This window comes from Cnephaeus nilssonii (genome assembly GCF_951640355.1).
Source record: "Cnephaeus nilssonii genome assembly, chromosome: 13".
NCBI lineage: Eukaryota > Metazoa > Chordata > Mammalia > Chiroptera > Vespertilionidae > Cnephaeus > Cnephaeus nilssonii.
In genome coordinates this window covers 44,013,310-44,040,542 of record NC_137084.1, presented here as the reverse complement: position 1 = coordinate 44,040,542, position 27,233 = coordinate 44,013,310, and the positions used below count along the sequence as shown (strand labels likewise).

The window sequence follows — 27,233 nt, the reverse complement described above, 5'->3', positions numbered from 1 at the left end:
CCTGCAGTCCTGGTCTCCCCAATGCCCTCCCCCGTAGGCCTGGTCCCCCCCAACTGCCCTCCCCTGCAGGCCTGGTCCCCCCCCTCCACTGCCCTCCCCTGCTGGCCTGGTCCCCCCCCACTGCCCTCTCCTGCCGGCCTGGGTGCCCCCGACTGCCCTCCCCTGCTGGCCATCTTGTGTCCACATGGGGGCAGCCATCTTGTGTGTTGGAGTGATGGTCAATTTGCATACTACTCTTTTATTAGATGGGATAAGCCATTTTGCAAAGGATATATCCTTGCCAGTTTCATTCTCTATTTCTACGTCTTCCATGGACTCAAAGTACTGACTCCAAGAAACAGGGGAAAAATCCCGTTTTCTTCCAGGGCTATGGAAATAAAAAGAGGGAGAGAGATTTTAAGTAAAAAATAGTTATGCATTAAATGATTAAAATCTTGATCAAACAAATACTAAATGTAAATCTGAAAAGAAAATAGCAAGGGTATTTTTTCCTTAAAGATATGAAGTGGTTTCATACGCAAAGTATTGCACTTAAAATTCAAATATATGTTTCTTAAAGTTCAAATATATTTTAAGAGTAAAAAATTTAGGATTTGAGGAAATTAATTAGTATATTTTAATCACAAATGTGTTCTGTGTATATACATACCACAAAACCCAGTAGCTCTTTCTCCTATTCTTGGACATAGGCTAATTCTTATCCTCTTAACCTGCTACAATAATTGTTTTGGTCACTTATGCTTCTTCATACCATTAATCCCTCACATAATTTCACATTTATTATTTCCCAGCCAGTATATATTCAACCCTTCATAGAAGGCAAAATGGCAATATCAATACCTGGAATTTCTAAGAATTTATCCAAATACATGCTCACAAAGAAGTAAAATAACTTATCTATTCAAGGTAGCATCATTTGTAATAGAGAAAAATTGAAAACAACCTAAATATCCATCAACAGGTGAATGATTAAAATAAATTGTAAATAAAGAAATAACATTTAGTTGTTAGAAGAAGGAAATATTTATATACTGGTAAGATTCTTTATATATGGGGAAGATACACTAAGTAAATAAACAAACATGATGCATATACTACCATTTGGGTAAAAATGGGAAATACGTATAAACTAGAGGCCCGATGCACGAAATTCATGCAAGAGTAGGCCTTCCTTCCCCCAGCTGCTGGCACTGGCTTCCCTCTGGCACCCGGGACCCGGGCTTCCCTCGCAGCCCCAGCTTCATCCGGAAGGTTGTCTGGTCTAATTAGCATATTATGCTTTTATTATTATAGATACGATTGCTTATATATGTTTAGAATATTTCTGGAAGAGCAGTGATATAACATTGTTGGTATCCTGGGAGATAAGAGGGACAATCTTCAATATATATCCCTTTCTATCTTTTGATTTTTGAACCATATATTATTAAAAATTGTAAGATTATTTTAAAACAAAAACAACCAATAAATGTCTATTTACAACCTGTCTTCAATCTTGGATAAGACACAAGAAAGACATCCTAAGCCTTCCCCTATTTCCACACCTTCTTTCCAATAATGAAGGAAATTCGGAATTATATGAGCAGCAAAATATTACTTCCTGCCAGACATCTTCCTGTGCATGCTATGGGGCTGAATGGAGAATATATACAAACTATAATACAAAGCCCTTTTTAAGACTTAAGTTAATACAAAAGTACTCTAAGTGGCTATAGTACTGGAAAGAATTATAAGGGAGCAGCTCAGCAGTCAGGTATATATTCTTTCAAAAATCAAGGATTTATTAAATATTTACTCTCTTATAGACATTGAGACAGGTCAGTTCTCAATCCATCCTATATAATAAAAGCCTAATATGCTAAGTGTCCGGTCGTCAGGTCATCCGTTCAACCAATCAAAGTGTAATATGCTAATGATATGCTAAGGCTGCTCAACTGCTCACTATGACATGCACTTACCACCAGGGGGCAGACAGTTGACCGGTCTACCAGTCACTATGATGTGCAGTGACCACCAGGGGGCAGATGCTCCAGCTTGCTGCTGGGGTCCAGCTGACCAGGACTGAGTGAGACGGGCTGGACACACCCTGGAGCCCTCCCGTGATCCCTCCCCAGCTGGCCAGTCTCCCATGTTCCTCCCTGGCCCCAATCATGCACCAGTGGGGTCCCTCGGCCTGGCCTGTGCCCTCTCGCAATCCAGGACCCCTCAGGGGATGTCAGAGAGCCGGTTTCGGCCTGATCCCGCAGGCCAGGCCGAGGGACCGCACTGGTGCATGAATTCATGCACCGGGCCTCTAGTGTAATAATAAAATCACCTAGGGAGCTTTTAAAAATACTGATGATTGGGTCTCACTTCTAGAAATTGATTTAAATCTGAGTGTGACGAGGCACTAATTTTTCAAGTTCTAGAAGTTGAAAGAGGGGTGCTAAAAATGCAAAGGTAAAGTATATGATTTGGAATGAGAGAGGAGTTCAAATTCCTCACAGTTCCTACTTTTTCCCTACAAATTCCTAATGCAATATGGGCTTAGAAAATTCAAATTATTTAAACTCCTTCTGCCTTTTATTGTAGTGACTAAATAAAATGACATATTTTTTCAGAAATCTAATATACTTGGCATTTGGTGCTTTCTCAGTAAATGAGTAACCCTATCTTCTGATCGAAAAACTATCTCTGTGACAGTAAACTACAACTTTAGCCTAGACCAATTTTTTTTCATTTGCCGGTTGCACTTGAATTCTTACTGGAAAACTAAAGGCAAAACTCTTAATTCTACCGACTCATCAGTCACTCACAAATCCACCTATGCATATACTAATTTCAAATATAACAACCACAACATGGCATGCCAAGCATTTATATAAGGGTCTCTTATGTAAATGGATTTTTTATATCATCATAGTAATAGTACCTAACATTTACTATACACAACAGGCATTGTGCCAAATACAGGCAGGATTCCATTTAACCCTCACAAAATTTTGAGTTATTTTTATCCTCATTTCACAAATAAAAAACAGATTTAGAGATGTAAAGTAACTTGCCCAAGGTTATACAACTACTAAGTGGCAGTAACAGCATTCAAATCCAGTTCTGCCACTCTTCAAACCCTCTGCTATTTACCCCAATGCTATATTAATAATTCTTAGATTCTTCCCTTTCGTTCTTTCTATGCTTCTAAAAAGTAATAAGGCTTTAGGGCATATTATCAGAGGTTTCCTTTTCACAGTCTAAGTATGGTTGACTTTGTCAAGGCCACAGAAAATTTCCAAGTTGGCTAGATACCAGTTAAAGAAAAATTATTTCCTATAAACAGAAATTCTTCCTAGGAGAATACCCTCCACTTCTAATTTCCTCCATTAAAAAAAAACAACACACACACAAAAAAACAGTTCCAGGGATTTCCCAATTTACACCAACATATGAGTAATTCCCATTTGATAAAAGCACCAATAATCTATACCTCCAAATGTTACTCCTACTCCCAGAGATTTTTCTAGCATACTTATAATATCTTCATTTGAACACACAATTGTTTATAGACTCCACTACTTCAGGTAATTTTGCAACTAATGTTAGACATGAAGTAGATAGCAAGGACCTTATATTAATCTTTACATACTAGCTAGATAATGCCTGTTCTCAATAAGCTAATGTAAAATACCTAAATATCTAACATAAGGTACTGTTAAATAAAGTAAGAGGTATGGCTAAAGTGCTGTGAATGTTCAAGGAGGAAAGAAAGATTACTTTCAGCTTGGGAAATAAAGAGAGACTTCAAAGGAAAAGTAACATTTAAGCTAGTAATTAAAGAACAGACAGAATACAGACTACCGGAAATCAGGAGGAAAGAAGACATTTCAGGCAGAGAGAAGGATACAAATAAGGACCCAGTATGGTGCCGGTCATAGGGGACACCGATGAAAAACAAAAATTTAAAAATAGCTAACTGCAATATGTAGGAGTAAGTACAGCAGTTCTGAAAAACTAAAGGAAGATGATATAACTGAAAGCAGATAGTGGAGAAGGAATAATATAAGACATAATAAAGTAGGGAATATAATATGCCCAACTTCTGTTATTTGTGTGTTAGGGCCCCAAAGGTCAAAGAGGATTTGGATGATGTTGTAGAAAATGAGGAGCCAATTAAGTATTTTAAAAAAAATAAATGTGGTAAAAGGTACAAAATAGACTTTATTCTGGAAAATATGTTGCAGTAACTTGGTTAGAAGATGGGAGTCTAGACTGGTAATAGAATTAAAAAGGAAGAAAACATAGACTTTTCAAAAAGGCAATCAACAAACTCAGGAATGTTCAAGATATGAAAAACTGTAGAATCTAAGTCAATTCTAAAGTTATGAACTAACAGAGAGATGAATTATTAAGTCCTCAACTTATAAATAAAAATCTACTTTAGGATGTAAATATATAGAGAGAATTTTGAAGTCACAATAAAGTTTATTTAAAACCTAACAAAATAAATGTATAATTTCCTCCCAACTCCTGCTACCAGAAAAAGGAGTTTGGCCGAGAGGGAACAAAATGGTGGTGTGAAACACAAAGGAAATATGGCTTCGGTCTAAACACGTGATTCAAATTGTTTATGGACCCTTTGCCATTATCCCAGACTGTTAAGAATCTGATGAGCACTATAAAGTTTCACTCTAAAAAAAAAAAAAAGCACAAATATATATTTAATGTACAGTTCCATTGGCTTCAGGAAACTCAACTATGAATCCCAAATTAAGAACCCTTGTCAAACTTTGACCGTAACAACCTATTTCCAGCAAAAAGAATAATTTTTTTAAAAAAGGAGATACAAAACTTTTAGTACGTCCTAAACCTAAATTAATTTTCCATTTGCTACTGACTAAAGATTTGTTTTCATAAACCAGTTCTGCCTTTATTACTTCTGTGAACTTTGGCAAGTCACTTAACTTCTCTAAGCCAGAGTTTCTTCATGTCAGATAGAGTTATACCGCCTATTTTATAGGGGTTGATATGAGAATTAAAGTAGCCTGCTTACCCTTTGGTTACTCTCAGATTAGTCTGTGCTAATTTGCTACTAATGTGAGATCCATGAGAACATGAATATTCTGTATCTGTTCATCAACATACTCTCAGAGTCTAACACATTGATGATTAACTGTCGACAGTATGAAATGAGCTAATGTGCATAAAGCACTTCCGTTGGTGTCTCAATAAATGTTTTTATTATGATTATTATTAGGCTTTGAAGCTAATAAGCAGAATTCTCCTTACTGAATCCTCATAGTTTCCAGGAAAAGGTAATGGAACATGCCCAGACGGCATGGCTCAGTGGATAGAGTGTCAGCCTGAGGACTGAATGGTTCAGGGTTCGATTCCGGTCAAGGGCACATGCCCAGGCTGCGGGCTCGATCCCCAGTAGGGGGCGTGCAGGAGGCAGCAGATAATGATTCTCTCTCATCAGTTCTCTCTCATCATTGATGTTTCTAGCTCTCTCTCCTTTCCTCTCTGAAATCAATAAAAATATATTTGGTGGGGGGAAAAAAGGTAATGGAACACTACCAAGCTACATTAATCAATACTGTGATACAAGCATGAGAGTAGACATATAGATTTACTGAATAGAACTGAAAGTCCAAAACATTCACAGCCAACAGATTTTTAGCAAAGGGTCCAAGACAATTCACTGGGAAAAGAATAGTCTTTCTAACAAATGGTGTTGGGACAACTAAATCTCAAAAACTCTAATATTGGGGGGGAAAAATAAGCATAGAAGAATAAATGCACTCTGATTCAATTAATAAAGTTCAAAAATAGGCAAAACTAATGATTCAATTAATAAAGTTCAAAAATAGACAAAACTAAGTAATGTTTTTATGGATACATGCATAGATGGTAAAACTATTATGAAAAGCAAGGGGAATGTTAAACATGCAATTCAAAACTATGGGGCATGGAGGTGTTCTTGAGAAGAAACAAACAGACTTATAAAGTGCTGAAAATGTTCTATTTCATAAGGTAGGTGGTGGATATATGAGAATTTATTTTTCTTCAAACTTTACATATATTTTAAAAATACTTTGTGTGTGTAATATATCACACAATTTAAAAACCTTTGAAAAATCTATAAAACTTCTGTTAATATGGTCAATCATATTAAATAATATATCAGGTCCATTTTCCTTTGGAAAATTCCATTCCTGACACCTTCCACTCATCTGCTCCAAATGGGACTGCTTCCTCTATGGGTATGATGAATTGTCATTTCACTATCATCTTGAGAATTCCTCTTGCCTTTCTCCTATGTTGAAACTCTTATTCCCAAATCCCATATTTTTTTATGCATTACTTTATTTTGATGAAACATATGGTCCATTAGCTTCCTGAGAAAAGGAGATTTTCAAACTTTGCACATCAGAAAATGCCATTACCCCATTTTCACACTTGACTGACAGTTTTCTTAGGTATAGACATTTTATGTTGGGGACTGTTTGCATCATGGTAATTAGGTAACTTGATAGATACAACTTTGGAAATGTTTTAAATAACATGCATATGTGTTTAAAAATATATGAATTTATAAAAATAAATGTGTATTATATTACATTATATTACACATATAATTATATTCATTCATTCATTCTTAAATGCACAGATGAACTGGCACGAAAGTAAGGAATATAGAATATTAAGATCAAAAGTTAAGTAAAGGTGGGAACCCAGAGAGGCATTCAGTCCACTAAAGTTAGCTTTTATCTTGATGGCATTTGCCAACTAACTGAACTTTAGGTTTTGGGGGTTTTCTGGGGTATACCACACAAAGCCCAAGGTGGGGAGCTGAGTAGGAAACCTTTCACCCATAAAGCTGGGATTGCAAAGGATTATATAACCAGTGAAAGGGTAAAGTAAAACTAACTCTCTGCTCCCTAACCCAATTCTAAGACTAAGGAAAAAAATTTGTCCTGCAACTTGATATTGAGAGGGAGAAGAAAAACAAACCAAAAATCCTTCTCAAGATAGCTCTCATACTAATTTTAGCTAAATTCATACCACTTACATGATCCAAGAAATTTCAAGTTAAGAATTTAGTTTAAAGTCGACCCAGACTGGTAGTGCCCTTAAGACCCCAACATGAACAAAGGCAAATCCTCTTTGAAAAAATCAACCTTCATTCTAGGACAAAAAACTCCCAAAGTTCCAAAGCAAATGACCTCTCTCAGTCAAAAAGCATAAATCGTGTGTGGAAACAGATGTATAAAGACTTCTCATATTGAAATTACCAAATAGAATATAAAACAATTTTAATATGTTTTTTAAAAGAATATAAAATTGAAAATAAATACAACTTTTAGAATGAAAGAATGTAATTAAAAAATAAATGATCAGCTAAGGGGAAGGGTAAACATACATTTGTTCAGATATATGTAGATATATCTAGAATATAACATAAAAACAAAAGATGAAAAATATGAAAGAAGTTAGAAATATGGGAGAGAAATAAGACTTACATATGTCAGATCAGAGTTCCAACAGGAAATTAGAGAACGGGTAAAGGCACTATTTGAAGAGTAATAGCTGTTGATTCCAGAACTGAAACTTCAAACTACAGATGCATAAAGCCCAAGGAATCACAAGATTTTAAGAGAATTACTATATTGCTGTTAAACGGCAGAACATTAAAGACAATTATGTTAAAAGAAGTCCCCCTCCACCCTGATATGAAAGGATCTATGCAAGTTTGTTCATTTCAGCACTATCTGAAATATAAAATTATGGGAAGAACCCAATGTCTATCAATAAGTAGAGTGGTTGAATAAATTATGTTATATCCACACAGTGGAGTACTATGCACCTGAAGGAAAAAAAAAATGAAAAAGATCTCTATATACTGCTAAGGAGTGATCGAGATATATTAAATTTTTTTTTTTGAAAAAATTTTTAAAAATATATTTTGATTTTTTACAGAGAGGAAGGGAGAGGGAGAGAAAGTTAGAAACATCGATGAGAGAGAAACATCGATCAGCTGCCTCCTGCACACCCCCTGCTGGGGATGTGCCCGCAACCAAGGTACATGCCCTTGACCGGAATCGAACCTGGGACCTTTCAGTCCGCAGGCCGACGCTCTATCCACTGAGCCAAACCGGTTTCGGCAAGAGATATACTAAATTTTAAAAAGTCATATGCAGCACAGCTGGGATGGCTCAGTGGTTACTGATTTGATTCCTGGTCAAGGCACATGCCAGGTTACGGGCTTATGCCCCAGTAAGGGGCATGCAGGAGGCAACTGATCGATGTTTCTCTCTCATCGATGTTTTTTATCTCTCTATTCCTCTCCCCATTTCTCTAAAATCAATAAAAACATTTTTTTAAAATATGCAGAGGAGTACATAAAATATGTTACCTTTTATCAAAGAAAGGGGGATTATAAATATATACATATAAACTTTTTTAAAGTGGAAGAATTAAACAAAAACTAATGAAAATGGTTAGCTGTGGGGTAATGGAGGGGAAAAAGGCAAATGCTATTCTTTTCTGAATATACACTGTTTATACTTTCAACTTTGGAGTCATGTAAATAATTTGTGTGCTTTTTTATTTCTAAATATATTAAACAGTTTGTAGAAACTAATCACCAACAGTAACAAGAAAGGGAGCAAATTAACCTAATGGCATACAACATTTATTCCAAGTGACTTTAAAACACAATTACTTAGAAAAAGAAAAAAAAAAAAACACAATTACTTGACTATACATCTCTGGTGAGACATACTTTAAGGAAAAAAAAGAAAATAACTTAAAAATCTTAAACAGTATTCCATAATCATACTGTTGGTAGTTTTTATTGGTAGTATAATTGGTTATTTTGAACATCATATGTGTGCATATTTATATACATACATATCTATCTACTAGAGGCCCAGTGCATGATTGAATCATGCATGTGTAGGGTCCCCTACACGCTTTCGCTTTCGATCATGGGAGAGCTAGGTGCCTGTGCGCTGGTGCACCAGGCCTTTCAGAAGCCTCCGGCGCGGCAGAGGCTTCTGAAAGGCCTGGTGCCTGAGCGGACAGGTCCGCGGTGGGACGTGAGCTCGCTGCCCCAGAGGCCCCTTCTGCGCCGCAGCACAGCCATGGCGCAAACGCTGAGCTTGAGCCGCTGCTAGTGACGTGAGCTCAGCGTCCCGCTGGCCCCGCGAGCTCAGCGTCCCGCCGGCCCAATCGGCCACCCCGGCCACCCCGAGTCCCGCCCCCCCGCGCCTCCTGGCCAATTGCGGGCATAGCGAAGGTACGGTCAATTTGCATATTTGTCTATTATTAGGTAGGATATAATAAAAACCTAAGCGACCATTACAGCGGAATGACAAGAACGACCAGTCACTATGATGCACACTGACCACCAGGGGGCAGACGCTCAATGCAGGAGCTGCCCCCTGGTGGTCAGTGTGCTCCCACAATGGGAGTGCTGCTCAACCAGAAGCCAGGCTCACGGCTGGCAAGCACAGTGGCAGTGGCAGGAGCCTCTCCCACCTCCAAGGCAGCACTAAGGAGCAGTGAGCTGAGCGGTAAGGAGCAAGGGATCCCGAACTGCAAGAGGGCACAGGCTGAGCTGAGGGACCCCCCTCCAAATTTCATGCACCGGGCCTCTAGTACTATATAAAGTAGGTAGTTAGGTTAATGTAATTAGAAACTAAGATTTCCATTGTAAGAGCAGAGATAATTATATGAAATCAAAGTAAAAAAAAACACCTGTAATCTTATTTGAATTGGAAATATCAATGAATTCATTTTGTCTTGATTCCTTTTGTCTTAAAAAGTACATTCTAGCTCTCTGCCCATTGCAAAGGCCTACATCAATAATCAACCTAGTAGCAACAAGTTCATCTGTGCCCACATTGAGGTATTTACTAGGTGTACCAGTTAACAATACGGATTTTGTAATCAAAGAAAACACGATAATTTCAAGAGAAACATCAAAAGTGCTTTATTCAAAGTGATGTCCATTGCTAGCTACACATTTCCCCCATTTTTCAGGTAATTTGTGGATACCGTCCCAATAGAACTTTTCTTGTTTTGAGGCAAACCATTCAGAGACCCAATTTTCCACTTCTTCGTATGTTTTGAAGTGCTGCTCAGAAAGTGCATGTGCCATTGATCGGAACAAGTGGTAATCTGAAGGAGCAAGGTCTGGTGAATACGGCAAGATCTTTTAACGTGTCTTTAACTGGTTCTGAAGTGTGTGATGGTGCGCTTTCATGAAGCAAACTTACTTTGCCGTGTCTTCTGGCCCATTCCAGTCATTTTACGATCAAATCGTGGTTCAAATTGATTATTTGTTGTCGGAAGCGATCAGTATTAACGGTTTCACCTGGTTTTAGAAGCTCATAATACACCACACCTTCCTGATCCCACCAAATGCAGAGCATTGTCTTCTTTCCAAAGCAATTTGGCCTTGCAGGCGATGTTGATGGCTGACCTGGATCAACCCATGGTTTTGTGCGTTTGGGATTCTCAAAATAAACCCACTTTTCATCACCAGTCACAATTCTATGCAAAAAAGACTTTCTTTCGTGCCATTGAAGCAACATTTTACTGATGACTTTTTGGTTTTCCATTTGTCTTTCGTTCAGTTGATGTGGCACCTATTTTCCTTCCTTTAAAATCTTTCTCATTGCTTGTAAACAATCAGAAATTGTTTGCTGAGCAATGATTAATCTTTATGCAAGTTGTTTTTTAGTTTGGCACGCATCTTCATCCAATAATGCTTGTAATTGTTGGTCTTCAAACTTTTTTAGTTGACCTGGACGTTCTTTGTCTTTCACATAGAAATCGTCACTTTTAAAATGTTTAAACCAGCATTCACAAGTATCTTGAGATGGAGCATGTGCACCATAAGCTTCCCGAAGTATACGACAACTTTCAGCAGCACTTTTCTTCAAAATAAAGTAATGAATTAAAACTTCCCGCAAATGCTCTTTTCTGGCACGAAATCCAACATTTTTAAGCGTAAAAATATCTATGATGTTAACACCTTCAGCAAATTTGATGTGAAGTTTTGAAGCTTGCTGTCAATACAACAAAATAGCATACATATCAAATCGCATATATATCAACATATGTGTAACTCCATCTACTGAAAAAAATCCGCATTATTAACTGGTACACCTAGTATTTTCTATTTTGTTTCTATTTTAACAAAAATGTTAAAGTAACCATTCAAAGAATTTATCTAGAGACTGTATCATTACTAATCCAATAGTTTATTTTGTTCATTAGACTCTACATATAAGTGAGATCATATGGAATTTGTCTCTGTCTGGCTTATTTCGCTTAGCATAATAATCTCCAGGTCCATCCATGCTATTACAAAAGAGTTCCTTTTTTTACACCTGCGTAGTATTCCATTGTGTACCACAGCTTTTTTAGCCACTCATCTACTGTTTTAAATACCATTTCCAGCTTCTAGACGATGCCTGTATTACTTGGTTCAGAGATTCTTCCTCCATTTTCAAAGCCAGCAAGCAAAATAGCATCTTCAAATTTCTCTTAGATTTCTGACTACTCTTCTGCCTCCCTGTTCTTTCAAGGACACTGTTACTGCACTGGGCCCACCCAAATATTCAAGAATAATATATTTAATTTTTTTAATTTATGTTAAACAAAATATGTTAAATGAAAGAATCCAGTCACAAAATATTCCATTTATTATAAATATCCAGATTAAGTAAATCTTTAGAGAGAGAAAATAGATTAGTGGCTGCCTAGGCCTGGGAGGTTTGGCAAAAAGTGAGAGCTAACTGCTAGTGAGTATGGGGTTTCTTTCTGGAGTGCCAAACATGTTCTAAAATTCATTGTGGTAATGGTTACAGAACTTTGTGAATATGTTAAAAATAATTGATTGTATACTCTACCTGGTCTCTTGTATGATATATGAATTCTACCTTAATAAAGTTGCTATCAAAAATGTTAAAGTAACCATTCAAAGAATTTATCTAGAGACTGTATCATTACTAATCCAATAGAAAAATATGGAATGAGAAAAAGAAACACAGGTCAGATGAGACAAACAGAAAGTATAAAATAAGGTGGATCCAAATATATCAAGGGCAAACTAAATGCTCTAGGTCTGAAACATATACCCTTAGATGAGATTTTTTTTAACTCCAACTATACTAGTATCCTCTATACCAGTGATGGGCAACCTTTTGAGCTTGGTGTGTCAAACTTCGCCAAAAAACTGAGCATAACTCGGGTAGTGTGTCACTTTGAGGAAAAAACTAACTCCAAGACTCTAGTCGCAAATGTTTCATCCTCAGGAGCAGCAAATGTTTCATCCTCGGCATGCGGCCGCGTGTCATCAGAAATGGCTACGCATGTCAGTGCTGACACGCGTGTCATAGGTTCGCCATCACTGCTCTATACTAATAAAAGCCTAGGTGGTCCTCGCACCCTCGTGCGACTCCCTCACATCATCACAAGATGGCCACCACAAGATGGTCAGCAGGGGAGGGCAGTTGTGGGTGATCAGGCCGGCAGGGGAGGGCAGTTGGGGGCAACCAGGCCTGCAGGGGAGGGCAGTTGGGGGTGACCAGGACTGCAGGGGAGGGCAGTTAGGGCTGACCAGGCCTGCAGAGGAGGGCAGCTAGAGGCAACTAGGCCTGCAGGGGAGGGCAGTTAGGGGTGATCGGGCCGGCAGGGGAGGGCAGTTGGGGGCAATCAGGCCGGCAGGCAGAAGCAGTTAGGGGCAATCAGGCAGGCAGGCAAGCAGTTAGGAGCCAGCAGTCCCAGATTGTGAGAGGAATGTCTGACTGCTGGTTTTCGGACATCCCCCGAGGGGTCCCAGATTGGAGAGGATGCAGGCCGGGCTGAGGAACACCCCCCACCACCACCACCACCATGTATGAATTTCGTGACTGGGCTTCTAGTACTATAAAAAAGAGATTAAAAGTTCCAAGACAAAGATATAGTAGGCAAATACTAGCCAAAATAATTTTAGGTTAGATATTCTTTCTCAAAATATAAGGCATTTTTCTATCATCTTCATATTAAAGTATTATTATTGAGATATTTTTAAATAACCTTTTTATCCTTTGTACGTCTCAATTTTAATCTTAATGTAGAACAAGCTACTTTCTAGAAGATTCCTTAAACTTTCTCTTCTACTGAATTTATATCTACCACATATGTTTTCATTCCTAATAATTATTTCTTATTCTCTGAATCAAGTTTCCTTTTTTTTTTAAATATATTTTATTGATTTTTTTACAGAGAGGAAGGGAGAGAGAGAGCTAGAAACATCGATGAGAGAGAAACATCGATCAGCTGCCTCCTGCACACCCCACACTGGGGATGTGCCCGCAACCAAGGTACATGCCCTTGACCGGAATCGAACCTGGGACCTTTCAGTCGGAATCGAACCTGGGACCTTTCTGACACTCTATCCACTGAGCCAAACCGGTTTTGGCCCCCTTTTTTTTTTAAGAGCATCCTTTTCTTGTGTTTAATAGGTGCCATCGTGTCTCTTTTCTTTCTAACAAGAGATATTATTTTAGGACTAGGGACCCGTTGCAGGAATATTTCCTGCAAGACTTCTGGCGGGCTTCCCTCCCGCCCCCCCCACCTCTCCCGCTGCAGCGGGCGGGGCGGGCCAAACGGGCGGGGTGCCTCCCGCCCGTCCAGCCCACCCAACCCAGCCCGCCTCGCCCCGCACTCCCGACCCTCTGCGCCCTCTGACGCAGCTGCCTCTGTGGCCGTGCGCTGCCGCCGCCTCTGATCACCCCGACCGGCCGCGCACGCTGCCGCCGCCTCCTCGGCCCCTCGCGCTGCTGCTGCTGCTGCGCGCCCCACCCGCCCACCCGCCCCACCTCGCGCCACCCACCTCGCCACGCCCCGCCTGCCGCCTCCACTGCACGCCCCGCCCACCGCCACCACCGCTACCACTGTGGCTGCATCGCCGCTACTAACACTGCCCGCCACTGCCTCAGAGGCAACCATGGCCGCGTGCTCCACAGCTGCGCCGCCGCCCACCTGCACAGCCGCCATGCTTTCTGCTTTCTTCACTCCTCCCTCCCTCAGCATATGCAAAATTAACCGCCATCTTGTTCGCTCTGATTGGCTGTGGGCATAGCAAAGGTACGGTCAATTTGCATATTACTGTTTTATTGGATAGGATTCTCTTCTGTTCTATGCATTATAGTTTCCTTTCTTCATTTTGTTTTGGTCTCTGTCTTTCATGTTAGAGGCTTTCCTTGGATATTTGGTGAGTCCATGAGATAGCGAGTAGGATTTATTTACTATTAAATATCACTGTATAGTTATCAGGTAGAGGCCCAGACATTTAAATGGAGGACTCTTCCCCCAAACATCAATATCTACCAGTCATTTCTCCAGAGAGAAATCCTCCACTCTCTTGCATGGGAACATAAGACTAGCTGTTAGAACTTCTGAAAAAGTTCAACAAATATTCATTAAGCATCTATGAGATACTATTTTAGGCACTGGGAATACTGCAGTGAACAAAAGAGATAAGACCCCTTACCCTTGTGATGTTTACACTCTAGTAGAAGGAGATATAACTAAAAGTTTGTCAGGCAGCAGTAAGTGCCATGGAGAAAAATGAGTCCAGGAATGAAAATACTGAGAACTAGATCAGAAAGGACTATAGTTTTAAATCAGGTGGTCAGAGAAGGCACCTTTAAGCAAAGACCTGAAAGAGGTGAGGGAGCAAGCTATGAATCTATCTAGAGGACAGATGTATATCTAAATTTAAACACTGTTTTCATTTTGTTGCTTTACCTTTGCTCTCATAGGCCTAACTGTGTCTGAGTCCATTCTTCCACTCTGACTCAATTCTTCCAGAAATTAACCTGTCTCCCATCACACTGAGAAAAAAGATAAGATCTGGGAGTCTACTGGTACCTTATTCAGATTTTCTACCCATCTTCCTGTTTTAAAACCCATTTCAGAAGTAGTTAGCACCTACAATTCCTTAGCCTTTATCTGATTCTGATATGGATTAGGTTGCACTTTCATTCTTTCTGTGAATGGTTTTATGTTTGCTCTCTATTGTGAGTGAATAAATATTCTTCAACTTGCTATTTTCCTAAATCTTGTTGATATCTTATCTTTCCTCCTCTTCTTTGTCTTTTGGTTTTACACCTTTTTCCAAATTACTTTATAATAATTTAATGGGGCTTGGGGAGAGAATAGAGATAAACACATAATTTAATTTCCACTACAACCCTCTGGGGTAGCTACTATTATCCCTGTTTTGCAAATGAGAAAACTAAAACTTAAACCAAGGGACTACAGAAAGTAGCTGAGCTAGAATCTTACTCTCAGGGCTGCTTCTTTATCAATTTGCAATATTACCCTCAAATACTAGGTTCTCCATTCTGGAAATCACCAAAGATAACAATGAGCACCCAGAAATCCCAAGGAAGAGATGAAAAAGGACTGGTTCCTACATAGGGATAATGATTGGTAGAGAATCCTTGTAGCAAGCCTGAGTACCTTGGAGACTAAGAAGAAAGTCAAGGTTTACAACTATAATGATAACAATAGGAGGGAGCAGGAAGGTAGAGTGAGAGGGGAAAATCAAATTCTCAAGTTTCTCTGATGCCATTCTAGGGGAAAAGAGAGGAGGCCTTTTTAAAGCATTTCTACTTACTAAATACAGATTTACCATGTGCTTGAAAATCCTAGAATCTATAACTATTACTTTTCAGTGTTAGCCATTGGTGAGATTGTTAATTGGACATCACAGAATCCAAAAACGAAAACAGTAACATGTCACACTATGTCCTGCATTAAACAACACAAGATACATATGGTTCAATATATGATGTGGTTTAAGCAAATGAATGAAACCTTACCTCACTTAAAAACAGTTTCAGCCCTAGCCGGTGTTTCTCAGTGGTTAGAGAATCAGCCTGTAGACCCAAAGGGTTTCGGGTTCAATTCCTGGTCAAGGGCATATACCTGGGTTGCAGGTTCGATCCCCGGCTCCAGTTGGGGTGCATGCAGGAGGAAACCAATCAATGTGTCTCTCTCACATGATGTTTCTGTTTCTCTCTCTCCCTTCCTTCCTTCCTCCCTCCCTCTCTCCCTTCCACCCTCTCTAAAAAGCAATAGAAAAAATAACCTTGGGTGAAGATTAACAACAACAACAAAAGAACAATTTCAGATAAAACACTTAATCCAGAGAAATTTTCAACCTACTGAGTCAGATCACACAAAAGTATACTTTGTTTATTTATTTTTTTTTGTATTTTTTTTTATTAAGGTACTATATGTGTACATATCTTACCATTGCCCTCCCCACACCCCACTCCCATATATGCCCCCACCCCCCAGTATACTTTGTTTAAATGGATGGATAAACAGACTGCTGCAGCACAGGAAGAACTTGTAATCTTATACCTTTGGTGATAAAAAAAAAAAAAATTCTGCTTTAGTTAAGTTAGAAAAATTTCTAAATTTTATGTCCACCATTCACTCAACCTAAGAACATAATTTTTTTGCCAAAACCCTAAAAAGAAAGCGGGGGGCAGGGAGGAGACTGGGAATGACAACTTTACTAAAGTGGTCTGGCCTAAAACAAAAACACAACTACTGATACATAAGAAAGAAAGCAGGCAGAGTACAAGGTTTTCTTAATGTGTTGCAAGAGCTAAGTGTAGCTGTTTTTCTCATAATCAATGTGTATGGCCATACTCAAGGGTCAGAACTTACCAGTAGCTACTATTCTACTTAAGACAGTACCACATCAGGAAGAAACCAAGCAGGTTTGGGGTCAAAGTTTAAAAGGCCAACAAGTCTGAAGAAACCCAAAACACTAATTTGAAAGAATATATGCACCCCTATGTTCACTGCAGCATTATTTACAATAATCAAGCTATGGAAACAACCCAAGTGCCCATCATTAGATGAGTGTATAAAAAGCTATGATACAGCCCTGGCCATTGTGGCACAGTTGGTTGAGCGTTGTCCTGGGCACCAAGGGAATGCGGGTTCAATTTCCAGTCAGGGCACATGCTCAGGTTGCAGGCTCAATTCTCCATAGGCAGCAGCTGATGGATGTTTTTCACTCTCTCTCTCCCTCTAAAATCAATAAAAACATATCCTCGGGTGAGGATTAAAAAGTATATTAAGCCCAGCCAGTGAGGCTCAGCGGCTGAACATCAACCCATAACCAAGAGGTCATCAGTTTGATTCCCAGACAGGGCACATGCCTGGGTTTCAGGCTCGATCTCCAGTAGGGGACGTGCAGGAGGCAGCTGATCAATGTCTCTCTCTTATCGGTTTCTATCTTTCTAGCCCCTCTCCCTTCCTCTCTCTCTAAAATCAATAAAAAACAGCCAGGCCAGCATGGCTCACTGGTTGAGTGTCAACCTATGAACCAGGAGGTCACAGTTCAATCCCCAGTGAGGGCACAGGCCCGGGTTTGGGGCTCAATCCCCAGTGTGGGGCATGCAGGAGGCAGGCAATCGATAATTCACTCTCATTGTTTATGTTTCTATCTCTCTCTCTCCCTCTCCCTTCTTCTCTAAAATCAATAAAAATATATTAAAAAAATAATAAAACAAAACATATTCTTAAATATATATATATACACACATATATGTGTGTATATATGTGTGTGTATATATGTGTGTACACACACACACACACATATATGGGATCCTGGACCAACAACAACAAAAATGCTATGTAAGTCATTTTGTCTCAATGTTAAATTTTGTGAATTTGATAATTACATAAGGAGAATAAAAATATTCTTGAGAAATGCACTAAAGTTACGATTAAGGACGATTACGTAAAATATTTCCAAATAGCTTAATAAAGAAAACTGTAATTGAAAAACAATTTAAAGCCAATAAATTCCATATAGAAGACTCTCATGAAGTATATTTCAGAACCAACAGCCATATAACCCCCTCCGCAGACTCACCTGAATGCCATGATAATAGAGAATAAAAGATACTTCATAAGCAAACAGCAAATATCTTCAGGGTAATTATTTTAGTGCCTCTTTCCAGTTACAACTTGCTTATATAACCAGCTAATTTAATTCCAATTCAATTAAAGAGATATTTGACTATGCTCTGTATGGCAGGCCCTGTTACACTTCCTGGGTACTAGGGCAATCAGCAGGCCAGAAGTTCCCATCGATGAATAAAAACTCAGTTCTTGCCCTCAAAGAGCTCATGCCTGGGAGGGAAATAGATAAGTTAACAGTCACTGTATATTACAACTATGACAGAAAAAAGCCTAGCATACCATGAGAGCTCATAGATGGAACATCCAATCTTTTTTTGGGCACTTATGGGGATGAAATCAGGTCAGAGAAGGATTTCTAAAGATAATATCTGGTGAAGATTTTGTCAAATCAAATACTATTAAAATCTGAAGTACTGTCCATCTATATATATAAAAGCTTAAGAGACTGTTATGACCAGTTGACTGGTCACTATGATGCACACTGACCACCAGGAGGCAGACGCTCAATGCAGGAGCTGCCCCCTGGTGGTCAGTGTGCTCCCACAGCCAACCTCCCACAGCCGACCAACTTATCGCGGTCCATCCCCCCCCCCCACCCCCAACCCCCGTCCCGGCCAAGCTGGGTGGTCAGTATGCTCTCACAGCCAACCTCCTGCGACCAGCCAACCTCCTGTGGTCCCTCCTCGCAGCCGGTCACAATCAGCCCTAATTGGGACTGGACAAGACGGCCCTGATTGGCCCCAATCACTGGCCAGACCGAGGGACCCCACCCGTGCACGAATTTGTGCACTGGGTCTCTAGTACTAAATAATGACCCAGACGGGGAAGAGACAAAAGTACAAATCCTCTAATTCCCGATAAAAGATTACAATCCCCAATACTCAGTGAAAAAAAAAGTTAGCATAGAGATTTTCCAATTTAAATATGGGTTTATATTCCAAAGGTTTGTAAACAAGTTGTTGGGAAAACTGATGCACATTTACCCTGATTAACAGCATTATGAAATATTGGCAGATTTTCTGGGTAGCTCCACCCCCAAGCCTTCTTACCCATAATACGCTAAAAAGCTATTTATGATGAAATTTGGCTAATAATAATGTAGTTCAGGTGATTAACACAGAAAACTGAATTTGAAGTGATTTTAAAATATTTTGAACCATGTTTCTTATGCTTAATAAAAAGCTGCTTTAATTAAAAGGATGAGCAGGCCAAAACCGGTTTGGCTCAGTGGATAGGGCGTCGGTCTGCGGACTGAAAGGTCCCAGGTTCGATTCCTGTCAAGGGCATGTACATTGGTTGCGGGCACATCCCCAGTGGGGGGTGTGCAGGAGGCAGCTGGTCGATGTTTCTCTCTCATCGATGTTTCTAGCTCTCTATCCCTCTCCCTTCCTCTCTGTGGAAAATCAATAAAAATATATTTAAAAAAAAAAAAAGAATGAGCAGTATTCAATGAAATAAACCAAACATGCATGTGCTAGGCACTTTATATTACGTGAATTTAATCCTCACAACCTGAGATATATTTTCTTAATAGAATAAAGTTACAGGGATATAAATATGGAATCACAGAAGAATATAAACAGGGTACAATTCATTTTTGCATAATATCAATAATCACAGTTTTTAAATCTCACTTCTATACTCAGCAAGTCAATGGCTTTTCCCTCTTATTTACTTCCCTACCAAATTCAGGGCGAACAATTCTAAACTACTGAAAAAAATTGTCATGTGTCCACTGTATCTGAGTATCATTCATTAATTCATCAAATGTTTACTGAGCTCCTGTGTGCTTACCACTTTGGGGCATGTAAATAAAACACAAAAGGAGTTTACAAATTAAATTAGGGAAGACTAAATAAGTTGATCACAATCTTGTTATTAATAAGATAAAATATTGTATCTATAAAGCACCATCAATTATAAGATGAACCATAATTTTATGTACCACTAAGAAAAAGAGCTACCCATTAAAGTATGTAACACTTTATCACTTACAATTCATTTTATATTTCTTGAAAGAGCTCTTTTGTACTTACATTCATTCATCATATATCACTTATGGGTATATATAAAAAGGAAAATGAGAGCAAAATAAAATACTTCAAGTATTCCTAACCAATTTCTTCATACTGTGAATCCTACTCTGAATCATTCTAATATAGTCCTCTCTGCTTCACAAGAACATTGGTGATGGAGTATTTCTTAAAACTAAACACCAGCTCATATCCAACTTTACCATTATGTAGAGAGCTATATTATTTTTATTCTCATTTAAGGAATATTGCTTAATTCATTCTCACAACCATTCAGTTATTTGTGGTTAAAAATACTCCACTTTGGCCCTGGCCAGGTAGCTCAGTTAGTTAGAGCATCATCCTGATACACCAAGGTTTGGGTTTGATCCCTGGTCAAGGCACATACAAGAAGCAACCAATGAATTCATGAATAAGTGGAACAACAAATCAATGTTTCTCTCTCTCTCTCTCTTAACTCAATCAATGTTTTTAAAATTAATTTTAAAATGTTCCACTTTTGCCTCCAGAATTTTCTCCCAAGCTGCCAACAACTATTTTATAAGTTTTAATGCTGGTTTTGGTGTTCACTCATGCATTAGCAATGAGAAACAAGTCAGGGCTGTTACCTGACCAACAGCAATTGTTAAGATACTATTATTTTAAATATGAAAAGAAGTAATCTTAGAATTTACAAAATACAGTAAATAAGTTTCCATTATATAGCTTTGCAAATTAAGCAATAATTCCACATATATTCATCTCTTTCTCCTCAAAAACAACTCTTTGAGGCCAGTATTACCCACATTTTAAGAAAATAAAGTCAAGTTTGCACCAGTTAAATAGCATGTAGCAAAATATGTTGATTTAAAACCTATCTACTAGTATATATCTATCCTACCTAATAAAATAGTAATATGCAAATTGACCGCACCTTCGCTACGCCCAAACCACGCCCACCAGCCAATCAGAACAAGTGTGCAAATTATCCAACAAAGATGGCGGTTAATTTGCATATGCTGAGGGAGGGAGGAGTAAAGACTGAAGACAACTAGAAGGAAGAGGGAGGAAAAGCGGAAAGCAAGGTGGCTGCCAGAGGAAAAGCCCGGGTGGGGCGGGGCGGAGCGGGCCGGGCGGCAGCTGCACGTGGGTGCAGGCGCGGCGGAAGCAACGGCAGCAGCGCACGCCTCGGCAGCGGCCGCTTGCAGGATTCTTCCTGCAAATGGGCTACTAGTATATATATAAAAGCCCAGAGACCAAACAGCAGAACGACCAGAACGACCAGTCGACCAGTCGCTTTGACACGCACTGACCACCGGAGGCAGACGCTCAATACAGGAGCTACCCCCTGCTGGTCAGTGCACACCCACAGTGGGAGCGCAGCTCGGCTGACTGGGATGAGCGGCGCTCCCACAGCAGGCCGATCCCCGCAGGCCATGCCCCCCACCAGTGCACAAATCCGTGCATCCAGCCTCTAGTATTCTATTAAAAGACAGAAGTTACAGAACTAATAGTATTGATATAGAGTTGGCAACCTATAGTCTATGGGCAAATCTAGCCACAATTTCAGCCTTCTGCTATGGCTTGGAATGACTGGTACTTTCAACATAATCTTTTATTCAGATTTCAAAATATATTGGTAGTACATGCTTAGGACTGGTTGTCAATACAGGCATTCCTCAGAGATACTGTGGGTTCTGTGCCAGACCACCACAATAAAGTGAATATTGCAATGAAGTGAGTCATAATCTTTTTACTGGTGGAGAGTCCTCCCTTTAAGACCTTGTAAAAACCACAGTATCTGCCAAGTGCAATAAAGGGAAGCACAACAAAAGGAGGTATATCTATACTACATTTTGAAGAACATTTAAGTGAGGTGTATAAGTGGACAACTCTTTTAATAGTGCTATCAATTAAAACTTTCTTCTCTAAATGAAAGTACTTCATATCACGAAGAAAAAAAGTTTTTCCTAACCAACCACGGGTGTTTTCTCAAATCTGAAAGCATGTAACAGAACAAGGAGGGCTCATTAGGTTTAAAAAATCCAATTATCCAGTTTTGGAGACCCTAAGAAGAAATATATTTGCTGGTAATAAGCCTAGCAACAATGGAAAAAAATGGACATTTACTCAGAAGTGCTCAGGTCAAGGGGCTCAAACCTGGCACAAGTGGGAAAGGATGGGGAGGAGGGGTCAGGTCCTATATAATGAAAACAGTAGGGAATCTGAAGTCAGAAGATCAGTCTCCCCCACTTGTTAAGATCAGGACTTGAGGCAGCTGCTGTTAACTCTCTACATTCTTTCCCCACTTCCCAGTCTCTAATCCCTAACAGAATTCCAAATTGTTTTAGTAGGTAGTAATCTTGTTATCTTTCCTCCAGCCCAAGGGAATGAATCAGAATTAAACACTAATCAGTAATAGAAATCATATTCCATGCGCAGTTATTGGTCTTAGGAAGGACATGTGAACTAGTTCTAGACTATGAGATTTAGGGAAAATATGCTGGGAAGTTTCCCTTTCTAGACAGAGGAGGGGGGGAAAAAGCTTATATAGGAAATGGCCTTTGCCCCTGTTCCTTCCTTTTTATTTGGAAAGACAGAATAAAGGTAAGATGCAAATGGAGTTGCAGCAGCCATCCTGTAACCATAAGGTGAAAACAAGAGAAGGAAAAGCCAACATTTCTAAGATGGCAAAAGAAAGGATGCAAAAAGTCTGGGTCCTGAATGGTCAGTTGAATGACTGGATTAACTCTAGAACTTGCTATTAATAATAAATAAATAAATGTTAACAGTAAATTATTTCACATGAACGTAATGTTGCTAATTTTAATTTAGGGAGTTTTGTATGTTTAATTGTATTTAAATAGTAAATTTGTTGAGTTTTATAATTATATAAGTGTAATATGAGGTTTACTCATACATACATAAGGCATTTTCCCTATACTTGGAATCTGAAATATTTTCCTTCAAAAGAATACATATATATTTCTTTAAGGAAATTCAACATCATTAAAACGTTTATTCTAAGTTATTTTACATATTTAATATAGTCCCAATAAAAATAATACCAAGATTTTTCTTCTGACACTAGTCTAGTTGGTTAGAAACTTTATTTGTAAGAATAAATAAGAGGACCCAGGAAAATGTTAAAAATGAGGGAGAACCTACCTCTACCATGTATTAATAATGATGCCTAATTAAAAGTGTAGCAATGGCACATAAAAAAAGGGAAAGAAACTTCATAAACCCAAATCTATGTGGAAATTTAGTATATAATAAAGATGTCATTTTAATCAGTAGAGAAATGCATAATTATTTTTTTTAGGTGAAATACATAATGGGAAAAGGACTTTTTAACAAACGGTGTTAAAATAACTGGACAGCCTGTAGATAAAGATAAAATTGGCTCTGTTCCACACTTTGCACATCAGGATAAATTTGAAATGGGTGCAAAAAAAGAAGCCCTACTGGTCCTGAAAAAACAAAACAAAAAACCTATATGAATTATTTTATAACCTGGGAGAAGAAAATGTATTTCTGTGATTCAAAATCCAGAATATGCACACATCTAAATAAAGTTAGTGAAATTGAGGGCAAGAGATTATGAAAAATAGTTAAAAGAGTAAGTAAGAGATTGGCAAAGAAACAGGCCCAACTTGAAAGTAAGAGATAGATACGGGAGTGGGGAAAAATGGTAAGATAAGAAAAAAGCAAGTGAGTAGAGGAAAAATAAAGGATGCTTTGAAATTGGTGGAAGTGAGACTTCATAAATAAGGACCGAGGAAAAAGACTAAATCCTAGAGTATTTGCAAAGGAGTAAGATACACAATTCAAATTAAATATTGCCAGGATAACAACTATAAATCCAAAAAAAACACAATGGGTCTCAAGAGTCAAGAAACACATGTTCTAGATTAGCATGGCCCCTGCGCAAGGATGACACGCAAATTCGTGAAGCGTTCCATATTTAAATAAAATAAAATAAAAAGAAAGAAACCCATGTTCTAGTCCTTAGCAGCCAGCCCTACCACCAAGCTTCTAGGGTACCTCAGTATGAGGAAGATTTGAGTTTCAGTTTGTCATTTATTAAGAGAAAATATTGTCCCCTGCCCCTTAGTTTACCTTACAGAATACAGAATTCTGAGTCTGTTTCCTCAGCTATACAGTGAAATGGTGAGATGAAATCATTTCAGAGCTCTCTCACAGCTTTATGATTATAGGGGGCCGTGGGTCTATATTATCACTAATATTAGACTCAGAGGAGGCCTGCCTATGTTCCAATAAGAAAGAAGAGAAAAACAAACAGATAAAAATAAGCCACTTGAGGACCACATAAAATTCACCAACATATGCTCTTCTCTTTACAACAGTATAAAGAAGCTTCTTTCTAAAGAATACTTTCCAGGAGAAGCAGTTAACCTAAATTAAGAAGACCAAACATCTATTTAAAGTTACTAACAATTATACAATCGTCTAATCAGCAGATTTTCCCTTTATCTTCTCTTAGTATTTTCCTTCAGTTCTTCGTCTTTAGAGAACTTGTTTTGACAAAGTGAGAAGGTGAGTTCTAATTAAACTTATCTGAAGCATGTATAGTTATTAAAAAGGTAATATTTTGGCACAGTTTTTAATCAGAGTGCTGGTATACTGAAAGATCAAATTTTATATTAAGATAGGCAGCAACTAAGCTACATATCAACAATAAATGTTACATTAATTTTATACTCCAGGTAATTTTCCCAAATAATCTGTTATGGATCAGTTTCCAAATCCTCCTCATTACTCATGTTACAGTCCTATCTTTCTGTCTTCCAAAGCTAAAACAATTTTCTTAAATGCAGCCTTCTACCACCTCTTTCTGTTGTGCCTCAATTGGCCTATCTTTTCCTGTCAAGGTTCTCTCATTTTTCTACTGTATATCATAGTCAGGTCTCCCCTTCAATTCCTAATTTCCTTCCCTGGTTTTTCCAACCATTCTCACCAGCTCCTACTGTTTTAATTTATAGAATTTTCCTTTCTCTTCATTTGTTAGGGCCTACGTTCACAGTACACTCTTCTATCCTCTCCTTTTCATCAGTTTTTGTACATATTACTTCTTCACAACCTAAGGTTTCTTTTCTCTAGTCCTCAATCCCAAGAATATCTACCAATCCATCTCTAGATTCCTGAACACATACTCTTGACTACCTTATCCCTAAATATTCTTCCAGCCCCTTTTCTCTGTAACAGTCATCAGTTTCCAAAATCTTGTCTGATGCTACAAACACCCCCCAAAACGAACTGCCTATTCAAGTCTCTCTGCTTTTCAGCAACTAACACTGTCAAGTTCAACTCATTTTGCTCTCTCCTACACCTCCTAAGTATCCCCTAACCTGGCGCAAGCCATTCAACAACCTAAAATTCCAAGTCTATCTCTTCAACGCAGCTCCTTTCTCTCCTGTAAATGGTTTCCCTGACACGTTTTAAGTAGCTACTTTCAATGCTTCATTAACTCTGTTTTATCAAACCAGTACATGGCTTCCATCAGACCTATTTGCCAGGCAAAAATTAGTTGCCCAAATCTTCCTTTTTAAGCTTCCCATTCACTAAACCCTGTTCCTAGTCGTTTCTCAATTTCTAGAGCCCATGGTCGCTTCTCTAACCTCCTCAGTCCCCTCCCTCATCACACCTCCCCTTATTCTCTACCCTCAATTCTCATCACATTCCTATTACCCTTAAGAGTCTTCTTGGCTATGTTATCCATCTTTCCTTAGGCCTGTTCCCCCCAGCTTTCCCATTTCTCCCAACTCCCTGAATCTGCCTCTTACACCTCTAAGAACTCTCTCCAGAACCTAGCTGCTCCCTCGTTCATTTCTTTCCCTCACTCTGCTTCAGATGTTCTGCAGTTCTCATAGCTTTTCTAATATCTAGCTCTCATAGTCTTTCTACTCCTCCTACATCTTTCCCAAGTTGCTTCCTCCCCTAATTCCCAACTTTTCTCTCCGTCATCCCCCATTTCCCTCAACCCTACCTGGCAGCTTCAAACCCAACTCTGTCATCGCTGGGCTCCCTTTTTCCAAACCTCCTCCATCCCTTCTTCTGTAGGTGCTTCTTAAGTCTCTCTGCCTTGTTCCTTTCTCCCTTCAATACTATCTGTCCTCCAATTGCCATGAACTTGACGCCGCCCGTAGAGCCCAAACCTGGCTTCTACTCCACCTAAACGCCTCCAGGCCGCCGCCACCATTCTCTCCTCCTCTCCTTAGCCTCCCTAGCCGTGCAGCTCCAAACGCCCAGAAACTCCCTTCTCCAATGGCCAACGCCTGGCCTCTAAGAAGAAGGGGTCCGGGTTACGTACCCCATTCGCATCTTGGCTCCGCTCTGATTGCCTCCGTTACCGGGTAGAGGGGGGCGAGAGGGCAGGCGGCCGAGGTGCATGCTCTTCTCGAGGGCGGACATGAAGGGGAGGCCGCAGTCACACAGGAGCCAAAGCTTAGTCCCAGGCTAAGTGCGGCCCAACTGGTCACAGCTCGCCCCTATAGCTGCTCCCAGTCGCCTTTGGACAGCACCCAACCAGCCGCAGAACCACCCACCGACCACCGGCTCCGTAAGCTCCACCCACTCTCTTCAGGCGGTTTCAACGGAAGTGCGCAACAGGAAACTTCACAAAGGAAGCTGGGTAACGGAGTCTGCGGACCCTTCAGATTCCCTAGTGGAGAACTCCGCGGACCTCGCCGGAAAGGGAAGCGCTCCTGGTGGCAATGCACTCTGGGCAATGGAGTCCTCAAAGGATGTCTCCCTTTGCGCCTGCGCAGCTGGAGGCGACAGCGTCCAACCCCGCAGAGGTAGTGTAGCAAAGCATCGTGGGTGTTGCAGTCTATTGGCGCTGAGGAGTCTTGGCGCCTTCCCTCCTCACCGCTTCCCAGACTGTTGGAGGAAAAGCTGCTTCTCCGTGCCTCCCAGGCTGCCCAGCGGCGCCGTTGCCGGGGAACGCAGGCGCGGTGTGGGAAGGGATGGCGGGAGGCTCCGGCTTAGGTGCTGGGGCCGGAGTTGAGTTGGTGAAGAAAAGTTCGGCCTCGTCATGAAACAACGGAAAGGCCAGGGGCCTGGGGGCGGCCGTGGCCGCAAGAAAGGAGGTAACTTGAGCGACCAAAGGTTAAGGAAAGCGTAATAGGGTGGAGATAGGGAAGCAGGGTGTAAGGGAGACCCCCCCCCCCCCACACACACACACACATACACCTGCCTGTAAAAAAAAAA

The 27,233-nt window shown here is 39.8% G+C and overlaps 2 protein-coding genes across 2 annotated transcripts in view; one reads left to right on the top strand and one right to left on the bottom strand.

Annotated features, from left to right (window-relative positions):
* Positions 1 to 26,613, bottom strand: part of PPME1 (protein phosphatase methylesterase 1) — a 64,824-nt gene extending 38,211 nt beyond the window's left edge. The window contains exons 1-2 of the mRNA XM_079788622.1: positions 26,335 to 26,613; positions 274 to 367 (exon numbers count right to left, since the gene is read on the bottom strand). Coding sequence (XP_079644748.1) covers positions 274 to 367; positions 26,335 to 26,435 — 195 coding nt within the window. The 5' untranslated portion in view covers positions 26,436 to 26,613. The remainder of the gene's footprint in view (positions 1 to 273; positions 368 to 26,334) is intronic.
* Positions 26,614 to 26,878: 265 nt separating this feature from the next.
* C2CD3 (C2 domain containing 3 centriole elongation regulator) overlaps positions 26,879 to 27,233 on the top strand; it is a 122,499-nt gene continuing 122,144 nt past the window's right edge. Inside the window, exon 1 of the mRNA XM_079788716.1 lies at positions 26,879 to 27,112. Coding sequence (XP_079644842.1) covers positions 27,058 to 27,112 — 55 coding nt within the window. The 5' untranslated portion in view covers positions 26,879 to 27,057. The remainder of the gene's footprint in view (positions 27,113 to 27,233) is intronic.